At 30.8% G+C, this 17,257-nt stretch overlaps 1 protein-coding gene across 1 annotated transcript; it reads left to right on the top strand.

Annotated features, from left to right (window-relative positions):
- The first annotated feature begins 564 nt into the window (after window positions 1-564).
- Window positions 565-13,488, top strand: LOC134267430 (receptor-type tyrosine-protein phosphatase kappa-like). Its single transcript, XM_062749644.1, has 13 exons — window positions 565-757; window positions 1,004-1,192; window positions 1,359-1,799; window positions 6,814-6,988; window positions 7,408-7,702; window positions 7,851-7,951; window positions 9,054-9,117; window positions 9,353-9,389; window positions 10,437-10,537; window positions 10,795-10,935; window positions 11,189-11,337; window positions 12,056-12,191; window positions 12,747-13,488. The coding sequence occupies exons 1-13, from the start codon at window positions 571-573 to the stop codon at window positions 12,834-12,836; spliced, it is 2,106 nt and encodes a 701-aa protein (XP_062605628.1). The 5' UTR covers window positions 565-570; the 3' UTR covers window positions 12,837-13,488.
- Window positions 13,489-17,257: the final 3,769 nt, after the last annotated feature.

The following is a 17,257-nucleotide window of genomic DNA, read 5'->3' as shown; positions in this document are numbered from 1 at the left end:
AAATAAGTAATTTTACGATTTGACTCAGCTCATTTAAATCATATCGGTGTGTCGTCTTACGAAGTCTAAAAGTGTGTATTACCTGAAACACCTGAAAACTTTTTTAAAAACCGTTTTTAAGCAAAATAGGGCTGTTCCATGGACCTTCCTTCAACATTAACACTCTGTGATTTCGCTTATGAAACAATGATATACAATTGATTTTATTTCATATTCATAAAAATTCGTCAAAATATGTTACAATCAGTTTTTAAAAATAATTAAATGGTATTTCATTTTATAAATAATTCAAGGGAAATCGCGACATGGTGACTTTATTTGTTTCTCTAGAGGAGACGATCAGCTATATTTTAGGTTCTCGATAAGAGCTGCTTAAATTACTTTTATGCAATAACACTGTCAAAGTGGAAGAGATGTGGATTGTGATATTCATTTTATGTCTTTATTCTACAGGTATGTAGCTTTGTAAATTGTAAACTTTGAACTGACCATAAACCTAAACACTTTTTTTTCACATTTCGACTGTTCGATGTGCATTTTTATGTTTTATCATTTTCAGATTTGATAAGTATGAAGTATACGTCTGTGTTTCGGTCTCCTTCGCGAGATAACAACACAAATGAAAATACATCTTATGCATCTGCTGATGGCAACTTTAATGCTTATTATGAGGAAAGAAACGGAGTGGAAAATTCCCTGAAAATACTTTTTTCGAACAAGATGGATATTTCATGTTTTACATTAATTTCCAGCGGAGGTAGAATGTCATTTTGTTATACATTATGTATAATATGCCGGAAATACTTGGTTCTGAAGTGAAAATATGCTGACCCTAACAAAATAGATCAACAAAACAATCAGTTTTGATCAAAGAGATAATGTTTTAACGTAATTAAATCATACTTTAAATTTAATAGATTTTCATTAATTTCATCATGTATGAATTGTTCTCTAACTTTCATTTGTGTCTTCTAATTAAAAGGAAGTTAATTTCAATTTTTAGGCTCTTTTGGGATCAATGTTGTTTCAAAATACTATGATTCGGAATATCTGTGTGACAGCTTTAAGTTGGTAGGCGATGAACATATTCACATTGTAAAGAGATGTTGCCATCGACAACAAGAGGTTGATTCTTTGGTTATAACCCGCACAGACAATGGAATATTAAGGCTGTATGAAGTTGGCCTATTGGGTATAATTATGAATTTTGTTTTGATCATAGCACAGATAATGGATCTATGAAAATAAAATATTTTAGTAACAAAATGCTGACGATAATTATCATATTTGTTAATTTAACTTGCATTCCTAACATATTGTGAGTCAAACCCTATCATTCCTACATCACTTTTTTACAGATTGTCCTTACGGAAATTTTGTGTTTTCCTGCCTGAAATGCAGAGGATGTTCTTCTTGTGGTGCTGCAAATGGAACATGTTTAGTATGTCCTTCGTTTAAGTACGGCGAAACCTGTAAATTAGAGTGTCCAGATAACTGTTCAAATTGTGACATTAGAAATGGAAAGTGTCAAATCTGCGAAAGATGTGCAGGAGAATGCAATAAAAGAATGGGGTTTTGCACAAAATGTAAACCTGAATTTTTTCAACCGCCACACTGCTATAGATGCAAAGACTCAATAAGAAATTGCTTTCGATGTAACAGTACTCAGATATGTAACGAGTGTGAAGCTGGATATGTTGGTGAACAATGCGAAGAAGAAAGTGTTACCGAAAAAAATAAATACACATTCAACGAAAATGGTATGAGTTATGATGGAATGCCAAAGGTTTCATTGAAAGGTATGAAACTTTGCTTTTATACTAAAGTGATTATGTTTAATCTTAGTTTTAATTTTCATGAGAAAAAAAATGAAAGACAGGTACTCCTTTTTTCCATGACATTTAATTTCTTCATTATGGAGCAAAATTCAATACTGTAAACTAACTATAATTCGCGGCCTCTTTTTTATATACATTGGCTTGTCGATGAATATTCCGTTATTTACCTATCATGACAAAGAGCTCACGGCGCTGTGTGACCGGTCGGCAGGGGATGTTTACTCCTCCATGGCACCTGAATCCACCTCTTATGTTTTGGATATTTAATTCATGGAAATAAAAATGTTAAGTGTGGCTTCCCATGTCACGATGAACTATTCTGTATACACTTACACTCTTCACATATAGCAATATCTTTATCAAGTGAAATGTAAAAAAAATTATGCTAGATTGGGCACACTTGCGGATTGATTTCAAACTAAACTAACTAATCGCAATAAAATAAGGAATAGTATTCATGTTCAAAAGTCCATTACAGTACCCGCATCGTTATTCTTTACAGGATACACGATACGATAGGATACACGCACGATACGATAGGATACACGCACGATACGATAGGATACACGCACGATAGGACAGGATACACGCACGATAGGATAAACGCAAAACACGATAAACGCAAAACACGATACACGCAAAACACGATAAACGCAAAACACGATAGACCTGATAAACGATCTTCACGATAGGATAAACGCAAAACCTGATAGGATTGTTTCAAAATGCGGAACGTTTTCTGACAAGACGAAAATATTATTATGCTTACTGCAATATTTTAATTTAAATACTTGCAGAGCTTCAAATTTAAACTATAAAATACATTTAATTATTATAAAAAAAAACTTGAGATCTCTGTGGTAATTTTACAAAAGTTGTTTATTTATATTAAAAAAATTTGACAGTGATTAAATGGTTTTTTTTTATGAAATGGAGACTGTATTTTTTTTTACTTCTTCTCAAGGGTATGAATTTACGATTATTTTGTTAATGTCCCAAATTCTCATCTTAAGGTTGCATTATGAATCGTTTTATTATGGATATTTTAGCAAACATGTAATTGTTGCACAAAAATCCCTTACATAATTATATACATGTACCGTTTCTCACGGGTACTATTATAAATTTTTGAAACTCTATAAATAGATTTATTATTTATGAAAAAATATACCTTTTAATTTTCTATCTAATAAATTTATTTCCAAGTACCATGTTATTTCACGGAAGAAATTTACGCAATAAATTAAATATTTGTATTTAATGTCTAAAGCGTACCATCTGCGATGTATCCAAAAATCGAAATTGAATATTAATATCTTAGAAAAAAATACAAGTAGAAGACCGGCCGAAAGAAATTTTCAAAGAAAACGGCTTTAACAAAATTAATAAATTTAACATGATAGATATATCCAGAACTAAACAGTTCAAGAAAATTAATTTTCTGAATAGAAATCTAAATAATTGTTAAAATAATGGCGCTCTGCATTAATACATGTAAACTTTGTCAACAGAATATGAATCTGCTACAACTGCACATGTACGATTACGCTAAGCTCTGACTTATGTACATGTAAACATTTATATATTAGATACTTAAAACCTCGTATTTATTAACGAACATTGAATGGTTAAATACTTTTTTCTTTACAATACAAAACAGAAAAAAATTAATTAACAAATATTAAAAGAGTGAAATGCGACTTTTCCGACTAAATAATTATAAATCATTGCTATTAAACTTTGTGTGTACTGTTTCTAATAATAACAAAAAATAGGTTTAATTCGGCAAATGAATTTTTAAACCTTAAAAATCATTTTAGACTGACCCGGTAATCTCATATGAGGCATATTTGAAGGGCGGGATGTTGAAAGTCCGTAACCAATTTAAAATTAGATAAACAAGGTCTAACCAAATAGCCAGATATAATATTGAATTCTTAAATAAAGTTATATACGTATAGAATGAAATCGATTAATACTATAAATTGTTTTGGTGTATTTACTAGTATTACATGGTCACGGCGGAATCAGACGACTTTTTTTGTTTTATTTTTATACTAAGATACAGTAAAAAAAAATAATGCGAGCTAATTTTCATAGTTTATAATGTTAGAACTATTTCATTCGTTTCTACGATCAATGAAATTGTTTCCTAGAATTAATTTTGACCGTATTACGTAGAAAACCCGATGATCCGAAAGTGCATGTACCATAAGTGCAGTATTTTCAAAAAAGTTTATTAAAAGACTTATTTACATAAACATAATGGAAACATTGTACGAAATAAAATAAATCAGCGGTTGAGTTGAGGGCCTTCATTTCATTAAATTGATTTATTTGAATTTTTATTTAACATTCAAGCAATGAGATGATTTTTTAATCCATAAATTGTACAATTATTTAATATATTTTGAATTAAATCTTTGATAAGTTTGTACAAACAAGTTAGGAACAAAATTCCAAAAATAAGTAGATGCGTTTCATTAGAACCAGGTAGTATTCGAGGTTACTAATTGACCCCAGGTGAGAAATCAGTACAGGTATGTTGACGGTGATCGCACACACGGGCCGAGGTGTCAGTTAGGGGAGAAGGGGGTGGTTGACCGCACGGGAAGACAGTGTGCTAATTAGAGGGCTACACATACGTGTCAGTTTTCTGGTAAGGAAAGGTCTTCGATTTATTTTGATTTTTGACATCCCGATGGATTATATTTTCAGTTTATTTCAACGCCGAAAAGGTAAGCTTTTAAAAATCTTCATGTTTTTCCCTGTATATATTATTTTTATGTTATCTAATGCCAGATAAAATTAATGAAAAACTTCTATTTTATAGTAACAGCCATGGTGTGATAAATTGGGTAGAATATTTTCATGCATTACATGTTATAATTTTGATTTTTTAAAATTAATTCAGACATATATCAATGAATTTATAATTAGCTATAAAAAATAAATTTAAAATTTGAACGTATACGGCCAAAATCGTTGTTATATGTAAAATCATCTGGATCAATGTCTTAATTATGTGTTATTATTTTTGTAACATCAAGACTTTAAATAATTGTTGCATACATGCAGATCAGAGGCGTAAACATATTACTAACGTTAGCAGACGATAAACAAGAAAAAACAGAATATTGTATGACAAAAAGAAACACATAAATATCCTGCTTATTATTTATTTATTTGCTTTTTGTGTACGCAAACATCGTAGTTTACCAAAAATCTTTCTCCGGTAACTATGATTCATTTAAGAAAATCAAAATATTATTTAATTTTGACAAAATAAATCATACAATTCGATAAATTATTTTTAAAAAAAAGACCAGGTGATCGATCTACTTTTTAATTTCATTTCCGAAAAATAGAGTTACTGTTAAAATTTTGACAATCACTCTCTGCTTTACCATAATATAATTATTTTATTTATTTATCTATTAATAAATCAATTTATTCATTCACAAAATACGCTATGAATTTTTCTTTACCTTCTAAGCTTTAATATTTCTTATATTGACGAAAAAGAAAGGGATAAAACTTTATTTTCTCTTTTTCGGTTGAATTAATCTTATTTTTATTAACAAAACGAAAAAGAAACTCGGAATAGCTCAGTAGTTTCTTTGTATAGTAAAGATAAAATGCGAGGGTTTCCGAATATACACGATAAACGCAAAACACGATACACGATAGAACCTGATAAACGATCTACACGATAAACGCAAAACACGATAAACGGAAAACACGATAGAAAACGCAAAACCCGATAAACGGAAAACACGATACGATAGGATACGATAGGATACACGCACGATACGATAGGATACACGCACGATACGATAGGATACACGCACGATAGAACACGATAGAATTGTAAAGAATAACGATGCGGGTACTGTAACTGTTCACGGTAGCTCAGTCGGTAGAGCGCTCGCTTAGTGATCGGGAGGTCATGAGTTCTAATCTCGGACGCAACTGACCTAAGTCGGTAAAAAAATAGGTAGCAACTGTTCCTTCGCCATGCGCTCGGCAGTTTGAAGTGAGAGTCCTTCGGATGAGACCTTAAAAACCTAGGCCCCGTGTCAGCGGCAGGCGTTAGCACGATAAAGATCCCTCACTGCTCAATGGCCCTTAGTGCCGAGTAAAGGTAAAAATTTGAAGCCCTTCACCGGCATACGGTGACGTCTTCATATGAGTGAAAAATTCTCGAAAGGGACGTTAAACAATATACAATCAATACAATCAAAAGTCCATTAAACCCCTTCCCCGCAGTCACGCATTTTAACGCATATACCATTTCCTATTTGTAATGCAAAATCACGCATATATCGTTTCACCGCGATCACGCATTTTCACGCACTTTAAAAAGTTCATTTAGTCTTAGATTTAATGCCAATTTCCTTCTATCTTATACTTGCAAAAATCTCATAAAATAAGAAAAGTTATATTTGTATTAAAATATTACGTCATGATATTATTTACGCTAAGCTTTAGCGAAACGTGTACCACGCTATAAGGAAATGGTAAATTTCTATTTCTATGACGAGAACATTAAGTGTATGTTGCATAACAGTTTAGTAAGTTTAAGAGTTCAACGATACAAAATTAGAGCAGATCAAACATAGACCTCAAAAACATCGTGTTCATCCCAATATATGTATACCAACGAAGTTTGAAAACCTTAATTCATTTCTTTGGTTTAGTACCGATAGAAAACTCAGATATTTGTTGTATTTCTTAATGTGAAAATAAGCACAAAAGCATTTATCTTACAAATGTAAATACTGATCTGTAAGTACGTGATCAAACCTACCATAACATGATAACTTGCCCTCTTTATGTATGTCTTTAGTTGATATTTTTCACAATGCAGATTATGTTTTATTTTAAACAAGCAACATTTTGTAATCAATGTGTACTTGTTAAATCATATCCTCTTATGTAAATTCCAAAAGCATTATTTTTTCATTTATTACAGCAAATGAAGCGATATATAATAAAGTTTCAGGTGTATCGTGGCCACAAAATGAAATGATGTTAGAAAATGGGAGAAACGAAAGTGATAACATATTAAAAACCAACGTCCATTTATTGGCTTTGTTGTTTGGAATGATAAAATTTGTGCTGCTGCTTATTCTTCTAATAATAAAAAGGTATTTATTTCCAAAATTGCTTTCGTAAGAATATGTTTTATGCTACAATGTTTAATACATGAAATCCGAAAGAAAAAGGATTAAATTTTTAAAAAGACCAAATGTTTAAGAAGGTTTTCAATATTTTGCAAGGAGCCGGAAGTCTGATAGAAAATGTGCAATTATTTAATGAGAGAACTATTAATGAAAGTTATAATTGATGCTTTATGTTTTATTTTTATTGGATTGTTGGGGAAGCTCAACAAATTTAGCATACATGCCAGAAATATATTTGAACTTGGTTGAATAATGAAGGGATATTGGACCTACAATATACATGTATATAACAGCCATGGGGGAATAACTCTTGATAGAATCACCTCAATGGAAAAATCATCTGTATTCTTTATAAATACTGTTATTTTAAATCATTAAAACAGATTGAAAGTATTAAGAAAAACAGAGGCCGCTAACATATTAGAAGAAAAAAAGAAACACAGACTTCGGGAAGAACAGCCACTTCACCCTGCTATTCCACAGAACATTCTAGGGAACGAAGCCAACACGATAATTCTGGAAGAAATAACTCAGGCAGACGATATTGTTCTTGATGAAATTCAAAGACTAGATGTGGAATATACTAATACCATAGCTCATAGGATCCCGGTGGACAAGTTTATCGAGTACCACAGCATCAGACGAGAAAACAACATCTCTGTAGAAGAAGAATTCGCGGTAAAGTTAAAATCAATTTTTGTGTCAGGAAATAAAGTTTACGTTTAAAATAGTTTCAGCTAAACCAATTCATTTTTTTGCTTAGAAATGAAAGATTTTGAATGCATTTTAAAATTTCTTGTGAGTTTCAGCAATTGAATTATTTTAGAAAATTCCGACTGGACTAATGGAACTATATACAGAAGCTGTAAAGAAAGAGAACATCTGTAAAAACCGCTATAGATACGTGTATCTCCTTGTAAGTTACAAGTCTGTGTCATGTTTATCTTTCTACTCAATAAAATCAGAAATGAACTTCATATTACTACTGTGTACAGTGTACGTTATGATTATTTACATGCACGCCTACCATTTAATGTAAGATCAATAAACCAAATAATTGTTAAAAAGAGTATATGATATGACATTTACATATATCGACGACGTACTGTCAATAAACAATGGTAATTTCCATTCTTATTCGATTCGATATATCCTGGTTAGCTGGAGATAAAAGATACCACAGAGTCTGACACATCTGTTTCATATTTAGACCCTTTACTTGAAAAAGACGTTAATGGTAATCTAACAACCAAGCTTCATGATAAACTTTATGACTTTAACTTTTCTATCGTCAACTTCTCCTACCTATGCAGCAATATACGCTCATCACCTGCATACGGAGTTTACATATCTCAATTGATTAAAAACGCAAGAACATGCTCTGTGCATGAGCAATTTCTACAACGAGGTAAATTATTGACAAACAAGTTGATGAAACAGGAATATCAGCAGTCTCATCTAAAGTCGTCATTTCGTAAGTTCTATGGTTAATACATTGACCATGTCAGCAAGTTCAATTTATCATTGAGTCAAATGTTGACCTACTTTGTTCATACTTATTGTTATACACTGAAGTAACGACGAATTTTCCCTTTTTTCCCCCGATCATGACAAGGAGCACACAGCGGGTGTGACTAGTCAGCAGGGGATGCTCACTCCTCCATGGCACCTTATCCCACCTCTGATGTTTTGGAGGTCCTTTTTTGCTCTGATCCTATTTTGTATTGTTTTATGGATTTTAGATCTGAAATACTTTTCGTTATCTCCAAATGTTTCATAAAAAGTTCTAGCCATAATAAGTTCTTTAACAAGAAAAATATTGTAACTATTAGCAAGAAAACGAAAATATAAACTTCCATAACGATCGCAATGAACATAACCCTACAAAGATTAAAAAAATTCAAGTAGAAACATTACTGAAGTGGTACTGAAATGCACATTAAATGATGAAGTATGCAATAAGGAAATCTTTGTTTATTGTATAAACTATGTGTTTTGAGGCTCATTTCGTTGTAGATGACTTTTGTAGGATTGTACTTAGCACTTCCGAAGAACAAGGAAGAAATGACTACATTAATGCCTGTTACGTCGAGGTCAGGAATCATGTCCAATTTTATTCTCAATGTTCTAAAACTTATATAAAGAACTATAAGACATGAAAATATAAAAATGGTCTGATTATCGTCAACAAAATATTGATTAACTGTTATGTTTAAAAAAAGCTTTAATATGTTGGATGAAAATGTGCAAATGATTTCAATTAAATTACGACCCAAGACATGACAGATATACAAAACTATTTCCTTATTTTTTTTTTAAATTTTATAGGGTATTAATGGCGATCCTACTTATATTGCAGCACAAGGTAAATTTCAAGATACATTCGATATCTTCACATCCTGTGATTGGTATACAACAGAATTACCTGTTTTTATATTCCTCTGAAGCAGAGAATACTCAAAAACCTTTGCATGAGAAGGGGTTAACCCATGCTTTGACCTTCAACTTGACATTCAGATATAAAGAAGACAACCTTTAGTAAATTAATGTTTTATTTCTTTTATATGACCACTCGATAAATCCCAGTGACCTTCAAACAAAAAACACCTGGTCCACAGATTCTGCCTCATCTGTTTCATATTTGCATGATATAATGACTGTAGAGGACAAGGGGTATTTAACAACTAAATTAATTGACAACAAGATGACATTAGCTTGGCAATTGCCGACTTTCTTTAATAAAGAAAAATATATTCTGCTTTCACCTGCTTATGAAATTTATGAATCCAAACTAATTTGCTTCTCAAAATCATGCTCTGGGTATAAGCAATGTTTAAATCGAGGCAGAGTACTCACAGATAAGTTTATGGTGCAAGGATAAAAACATCAGCATCTTGTAAAATTCTATGATCGTTATAATGACATTATTCTCAAATATAATCAATCACTGGATTGTACTTTGGCTTTGTTTAATGTCTGTTGTTCTTAAAACCTTCGCATTTGTTCTTTTTATTTAAATTTGGACTACAGAAAGCTCCAAATCTTTGACCATTTAGATTCGCGGCAGGTAATTGGCCGACAGGGGATTACTCCTCTTAGGCACCTGATCCCAACTCTGTTTCTGGGGTTCATGGTTATACAAATTTGTATTGTTTGTAGTCAAAATGAGAATCATTCATAAATCAAGTACATACTTATATATTTTATGTCTTCATATCCTTAACGTCTTCTTTTGCACCGTTCTCTCCTTCATAATCAACATCTTATCTTACAATCCTTGCATATCAAAAGAAATTTGATGAATACTGCAGAATAGGATGTCGTTTATTCAAAGACCTCTCCTTACCTGAGAACAGAACGTATTATAATTCTTCATTAATCTGTAAACTACATAAAACTACATGTTATGTAGGACCATTTACTCCTGCAACGTTGGTTGATTTCTGGAGGATGACGTGGCAGGAAAACAGCTCAAGAATTGTGATGCTGACAAATCTGTTTGAAGGCGATCATGTAAGCTATCATTATATTGCATTTCATGTGAATATCGTGATAAAATTGACACAACTTATTTTTTGGGGTTTTATTCTGCTTTTTATCCAAATCACAATTTACAACCTTGCTTTACAACTTTTAAGTTACTACATTCATTAAAGAATTACGTCATGGTGAAACAATGAATGTTTAGCAAGCAACAGAAATATATAAATGTTTCACTGATTCGAAAATACAGTGAGTAGCACGTAAAGGAAAACGTTTTTATCTTGTAGATGAAATGCCTTAAGTATTGGCCTGAGGACGAAGATACGTTTGGTGACCTTGTGATTCGATTGGAATCACAGGACATTTATGAAAAATATACGATTAGACATCTGGTTGTACAGCAGGCCAAGAGTGAGGATAACAATCCAGTAAGAATTAAAACAATAAATAGCTTCTTAAATTCATATAATACAAGCATAATAATATTCTAAATATACACAGTTGCTAATTAAATTGAAAGGTACAACAAATTACTTTTCTAATATGTATGTAAAAGCGTATAAATATATTGTATCATCTGCAACCTAAATGTTCAGTATAAAGGATTTTAATACTTTATTCGAATTAAGAATATCCGACCATTTTTTTAAATAAAAAAAAAAACTTGCATTGTCTTTGGAGAACGAAGTTAGTAAAAAAGTGACCCAGTTTCATTTCACCGGCTGGCCCGATTGTGGAGTTCCGTCCGATGTTGACAGTCTTCTTTGTTTCTGGGACCTTGTGAAAAATGGCCGACCGGAAGCTGACGGTCCAATAATTGTCCATTGTAGGTAAGGAGTGCTATCACTGCGAATAAAAAATGATACATTAAAAACAAGGCAGACAAAAGGACGGACTATTAACTGGTTTTCTAAACGATATAACTATATAAAATAAATTATAAATATGAAGTTGCTGTTTTAAGTATTTTCGTAAATTCTTCTTTTAGGAGCTTTCTATAGCTAGTTGCTATTTGAGTCTAATTTCCACCATGCTCAAAGAGGAACTCCCACTCAATAAGAAGAGCATCACAATTTCTTGTTTAAATGCCACCTAAGATAATGATTGGAATTAATGATACAAACGCATTCTTCAATGAATTCGATAATTATAATGCTCTATTTTATGGACAATTTCAGAATTTATATAATTTTGCTTATTTTCACCATTTCACATGACTAAAGAGACACCAGTAGAAGAGTAAGTCATATAAAAAAGTTAATTCACACCTTGTCAAGCTGGATGTAATTATGTACCAGGAGTAGAAATCCTACTTATCTCTTGCTCAAATGCGCTAAAATAAATTCAGGTTCAAAGTTCGCAGATGAAAACATTTGTTCAATCATATGTTTAATGTGTTATTTCAACGGGGCTTAAGTTTGTCAAATTTTGAAATTGCAGCATATCATAAAATGCTCTTTTAGCGTTCGGTGTTATAAGACAAGTAACATGCTTTCTCTCATTAAAAACAGTTATGACGTAATTTATGACCTTATATTTACCTTACAGCGCGGGTATAGGTAGGACTGGTACATTTATTGCTCTGGATTATTTGTTGGAAGAAGGATCTACAATGGAAAGTGTGGACATCATCAACTGTGTCTCCAAACTCAGACAGCAAAGAGCACACTCCATACAAACTAAGGTAATATTTACATCTGAGTGTGTAAGAGGGGTTCACAAAGGGGTGTGTGTAAATTGTTTACTATCTCTTTAAACTCAGACAGAAAATTGCACATTCTATACAAATTACGGTGAGATTTATTTATAAAATAAGATATTTTTCACGTACCTCTAAAAAATGATATTTTATTTCTTATGTTTATATTTTTATTTTTTATTCGTATGACAAGGAAAAATAGGCACTATTTAGACTTTGTCATGGAAATGCAACATAATGTACCTACGACGTCATGTAACATCACAATCTGAACTTTTCAAATGGCTCGTGCAGATTGCTTTCCATATGCAAGAAAATCGGATCATATGACCAACTACATGTCATTGAAAATTGAATTTCAATTTCATTATCATTGTTATATAAGGAAAGACATCAGCAAATGTAAATATGTATATCTAGAAGATTAAACCATTTTCAGTCGTATATGCATGTTTCATATTCATTTTTTCTTCCGTCTCAAATATCTAAATAAGAATAAAAAGTTATTTCAATTAATATATATTTTAAATAAAATTATAGGGGCAGTACATCTTTCTCTACGACGCACTTGCACAGGGATTGAAGAATATTAGAAGGAAGTCATTACATCAGCTTGTTGATGAGATCTGAATTCATGTTGGACTCGTTCTATTACTTTTTTTGTACTTGAATTGCAAATATGTATCGTGATTATTTAGCATTTTTAAATACATTTATAAATATATGTACCTTTATTTCCTTTTAAATTTATTGTGAACTGGTATTTTCAGAATGAAGTCAAAATATAGAACTTTTTAAACTTATTATTGAATATAACATCTGACTAGAATAAAGAGGAAAGAAACCCAAGGCTCAGCATTTGAATCAGAAATAGATATTCTACTTGATACAGTAGTAACATTTTATATGTAATATGTTGACACTGTTCTAAATAGGACGATGTTAATTTCATACGAGACGAGATAACAATTTAAGTTTTTTCTACAACCTAATTACCTCAATACAAAATGAAGATTTATTTTTAGCAGAAATGTTTTTTTAATATAACATCAACGTCATTATTCCCAGCTGAAAGATAAGGAAACCGAGTGTGATGTGTAAACTTTTTATCATATCAATAGAAGCAGTTGATAGGTGATATATTGACGTTGTAGTACATGTATGGAATAGATTTGTTAAAGTATGGTCATTTACGTTTAAATAAGTTTAAATTGCAAATGTTTTACTTCCAAGAATAGTATTCCGTCTATATATTTTATCTTGAGGGCAAGATATATCATGGCATCGACGGTACTAATACATGTTTTCAATAACAAGCAAAGTCTTCTAAAGATCTTGTTTAAAAAAACCCATAAAATTACAATCTCCAACAATCTTTATTTGGGAACCATCAGTAAGTTGTACTTGGCACAACAATTGGAAAGGAAAAAAAGAGATCTGTCATTGGTTTTAGTTATTGTTAACTTTACATTCCAAGAAGTTGTAAACAAAAATCTTTTAATGGTAGAATGAACATTTCATTTCTCAATACTATTCACGAAAGCTTTTTTAATCGTGCTTGAAACTTTCCGGCGTTAAAGGAAATGTTTGTTTTACTGATGTTCCTCTATGACTCGTTTATAGAATATATTTCTATCATATCGTGATAAGGAAATAAAAAAAAAGTTTTGTTCTTCATTATAAAATGCTTATTTCTTATAAAATCATTTAAAATATGTTGTTAAATACATTATTAATAAAACCTTTTAAATGATGATATAATTGATTCTTGCAATTTTTTTTTACCAAATAATGCAGGTCAAGAAATCTAAGTAAGCAAGTATAGTCAACAATGAGTTAAGTATGAATTTTTTGTCTACAAGAAACTTCCTTATATTCTCTTTGTCGTAAATATCAAATACCTGCTTTCTGAACCTAGAAAAACAAAATATATCCACATATTACCACCGATTATTTTTAAGTTGAAGCTAAGCACGTCTCATGAAAAGAATGTGTATGCAATATTCTTTTATTCTGTTGTTTTTTCGAGTACCCTGTATAAGCCTAAACGTAGTCATGATTCACTTGTGAGCATATGTTACATAGTTATTGTACTCCGTATCGGCAAAGGTATGTTGCAACCACTATTGAAATAACGACCACTATTGAAATAATTATTTCAAAAGTGGTTGAGAGCGCATTTCAATAACAAACATAGGTTGCAACCACTAATGAAGTACGACCACTATTGAAATAATTATTTCAATAGCGGTTTGGATTGCATTTTAATACCAAACATAGGTTGCAACCACTGTTGAAATAAATATTTAAATAGTGATTAACATGTAGGTGTTAAAAGTCATTGAAATATTGATTTCAATAGTGCTTTAAACATAGATATTAAAATAATTAATAGTTGCTGACAATGATTTCAATATCAAAGCCACATTTCAAGCTCCATAGAAGTATCCCAAATTTTAAAACAAATATAAGCCTAGGATGAATTACAGATGCTGTTGTCTAACACAATAAACTAATTTATTTAGTTTAAAATATGATTACTAAAGTTGTTTTGTGTTCCTTTTTTTGTATCAATTTCAATTAATACACGGACACTTTTTTTATACTGACCTACCTATATATAAAACATGTATGCAAATGTTATAAGCAAGCTTCCAATGAATCTGGCCGAATAGGCGCAAACTAAGAGACAATCAATTGATATATGAAATTTTGAATTAATTTGTTACATTAAGTTAACTTTTGTCATTGATTTTGAAAGGAAAGGATCATAAATAAATGTAGATGTAGAAATTAGAATATCGAGACTACATTGAAATGAAGGAAGAAGACTGATAATTTTTTGTACAAACTTTCTTATGAAAATATGGATATTTTTAATTAAAAGAATGTAGAATAGAACTAAATTCTCGCTCATATTCATGTGTTTACCTGCTCTACAAAATACGGATAGGAAAGCCAATGTATGTTCGTCAAGACATTAAAAAGCAACATTTCTAGGGAAGTCAGTATTAGGTTTATTAAAATGGTAGGTTTTTATTTCAATAGTGATTAAAATGTGGTGGTACCATGTTTTGAAACGTATTTTCAACTTCTTTTAAAATAATCATTCACAAGGAGTCGTAATTTTAAAAGTAAACTCAATAAATGAATTAAAAATGTTGGAGAACATAAAGAACCATTAATCCTTCAGTTGTATTTCTTAATACAGAAGTTATTTCAATAAATCTTGCAATGTTAAGTATTAATTATCAGCAACTATCAAAATAATTACTAGTATTTAAATCACTTTTAAAATCATTATTTCAATACTATTCAAAACTTTATTTCAAATGTGAACATTATTTCAATAGTGGTTGCAATCTATGTTTAGTATCAAAAATGCACTCCAAACCACTCTTGAAATAATTATTTCAATAGTAGTCGTATTTCAATAGTGGTTGCATACTATGTTTATTATTGAAATGCACTCTCAACCACTATTGAAATAATTATTTCAATAGTGGTCGTGTTTCATTAGTGGTTACATACTATGTTTGTTATTAAAATGCACTCTCAACCACTATTGAAATAATTATTCTATATAGTGGTCGTTATTTCAATAGTGGTCGCAACAAAGGTAACTGTGTGAATGTAATAAGCCCTCAAAATATAAGCATTCGTTCGGTAATGAAATATAGAGGTATTGAACAGTATTCAAGTTCAAAGATCCATTCAAACTATACGAATCAGGAGCAAAGCAAAAACGGACCACTAAGATATCACATGTGTGATCAGGTGCCTTGAAGTGTTAAGGATCCCCTGTCAACCGGTCATATCTACCATGTGCTATACGTCATGATCAGGAATGAAGTATGTGGAAATTCATGTAACGAGCAGTATTCGAGGTAAAAAGTCATTAAACATAACAAAACAGAATTGAAAAATTAAAGTCATCACATTTATCGTAAAGCTTTGTTTTTAGAAAACTATTAACAATAATTTCCAAAACAATCAGAATAATAAACGTCAAATATTGACTCAATGAAAGATATTGTTGGCGGAATGGTGGCGTATGAAAATATCTTCTTTTCTGCCTCTCAAAATTATTATAGAACATTGAATTTAGTTATAATTTTTACGCAATCAAAGACTAGACGAAATTTTCAAATGTTAGTTAAATTAATAATAAGGGATTAAAGTTTCAAAATATATCAAATAAATAAGATTTTTCATACATACTCGAACTATGCTGGCTTTTAAATGCTTCAATTCTAAGTACAGATTTGAGCCAAAAATCCGTAAAAAGTGTTATTTCTCCCTTAGTAAACGATCAAAACTTTTAGTGTTTGTATCATGTTCTACCTTTATGTGACAACTTTACTATATGTGAAAATTGGAAAAAGTTAAATATAGGAAGCACATAAAAATAACTAATAAATCCTAAAAATTTAAGAAAAGAAGAGGAAATTCAGAGTAGCAAATATCCATTTTATCTAAATTATCCATGTCAATTTGGTGATATCATCTTATAGGGCCTATATGGTAGTATCTTTTTATGCAAAAAGAAAAACATTCAATATTTTGAATTACAAGTAGGGTTCGAATGCTTGGAAACAGTAATTTTTTTATTCTTAATGTCCAGGAAAAAGGTAATGACCTTGACCTGACCTTGCCTCTTATATTAAACGGTCAAATTTAATATCACTGATACCATCACTTAGTGATATTGTCCTCTTGATTCTCTGAAAATTTCATTAATTTTTAAATACAAGAAATGTGAGAAGAATCCTACCTTAAGTCAAAATTTAAAATCAATATAACTTCTGAAATAATCTTGATAACAAATCAAAATTTATATCATATGTTTAAATTGAAATACATGTATACAAACCTGCTATTCTTTGATAAAGTATGCTTTATAAATGAAAAGATACTCAAAATCAAAATTTTGACTTTAGTCTGGTCTCAATTTATGATCTCCAGGCCTGGGGTTTAAGGAGAAAAAATTTAATAGGAAATTAAAGTTCAAAGTCTCTACTTTATTTTTATGTTTAAAATGGAACATAATG

Source organism: Saccostrea cucullata, unplaced genomic scaffold, assembly GCF_032062105.1.
Source record: "Saccostrea cucullata isolate Sc308-1 unplaced genomic scaffold, CSIRO_AGI_Scuc_v1 ctg10050, whole genome shotgun sequence".
NCBI lineage: Eukaryota > Metazoa > Mollusca > Bivalvia > Ostreida > Ostreidae > Saccostrea > Saccostrea cuccullata.
The sequence above is the reverse complement of the archived record's forward strand: the minus strand, read 5'-3'. Positions and strand labels throughout refer to the sequence as shown.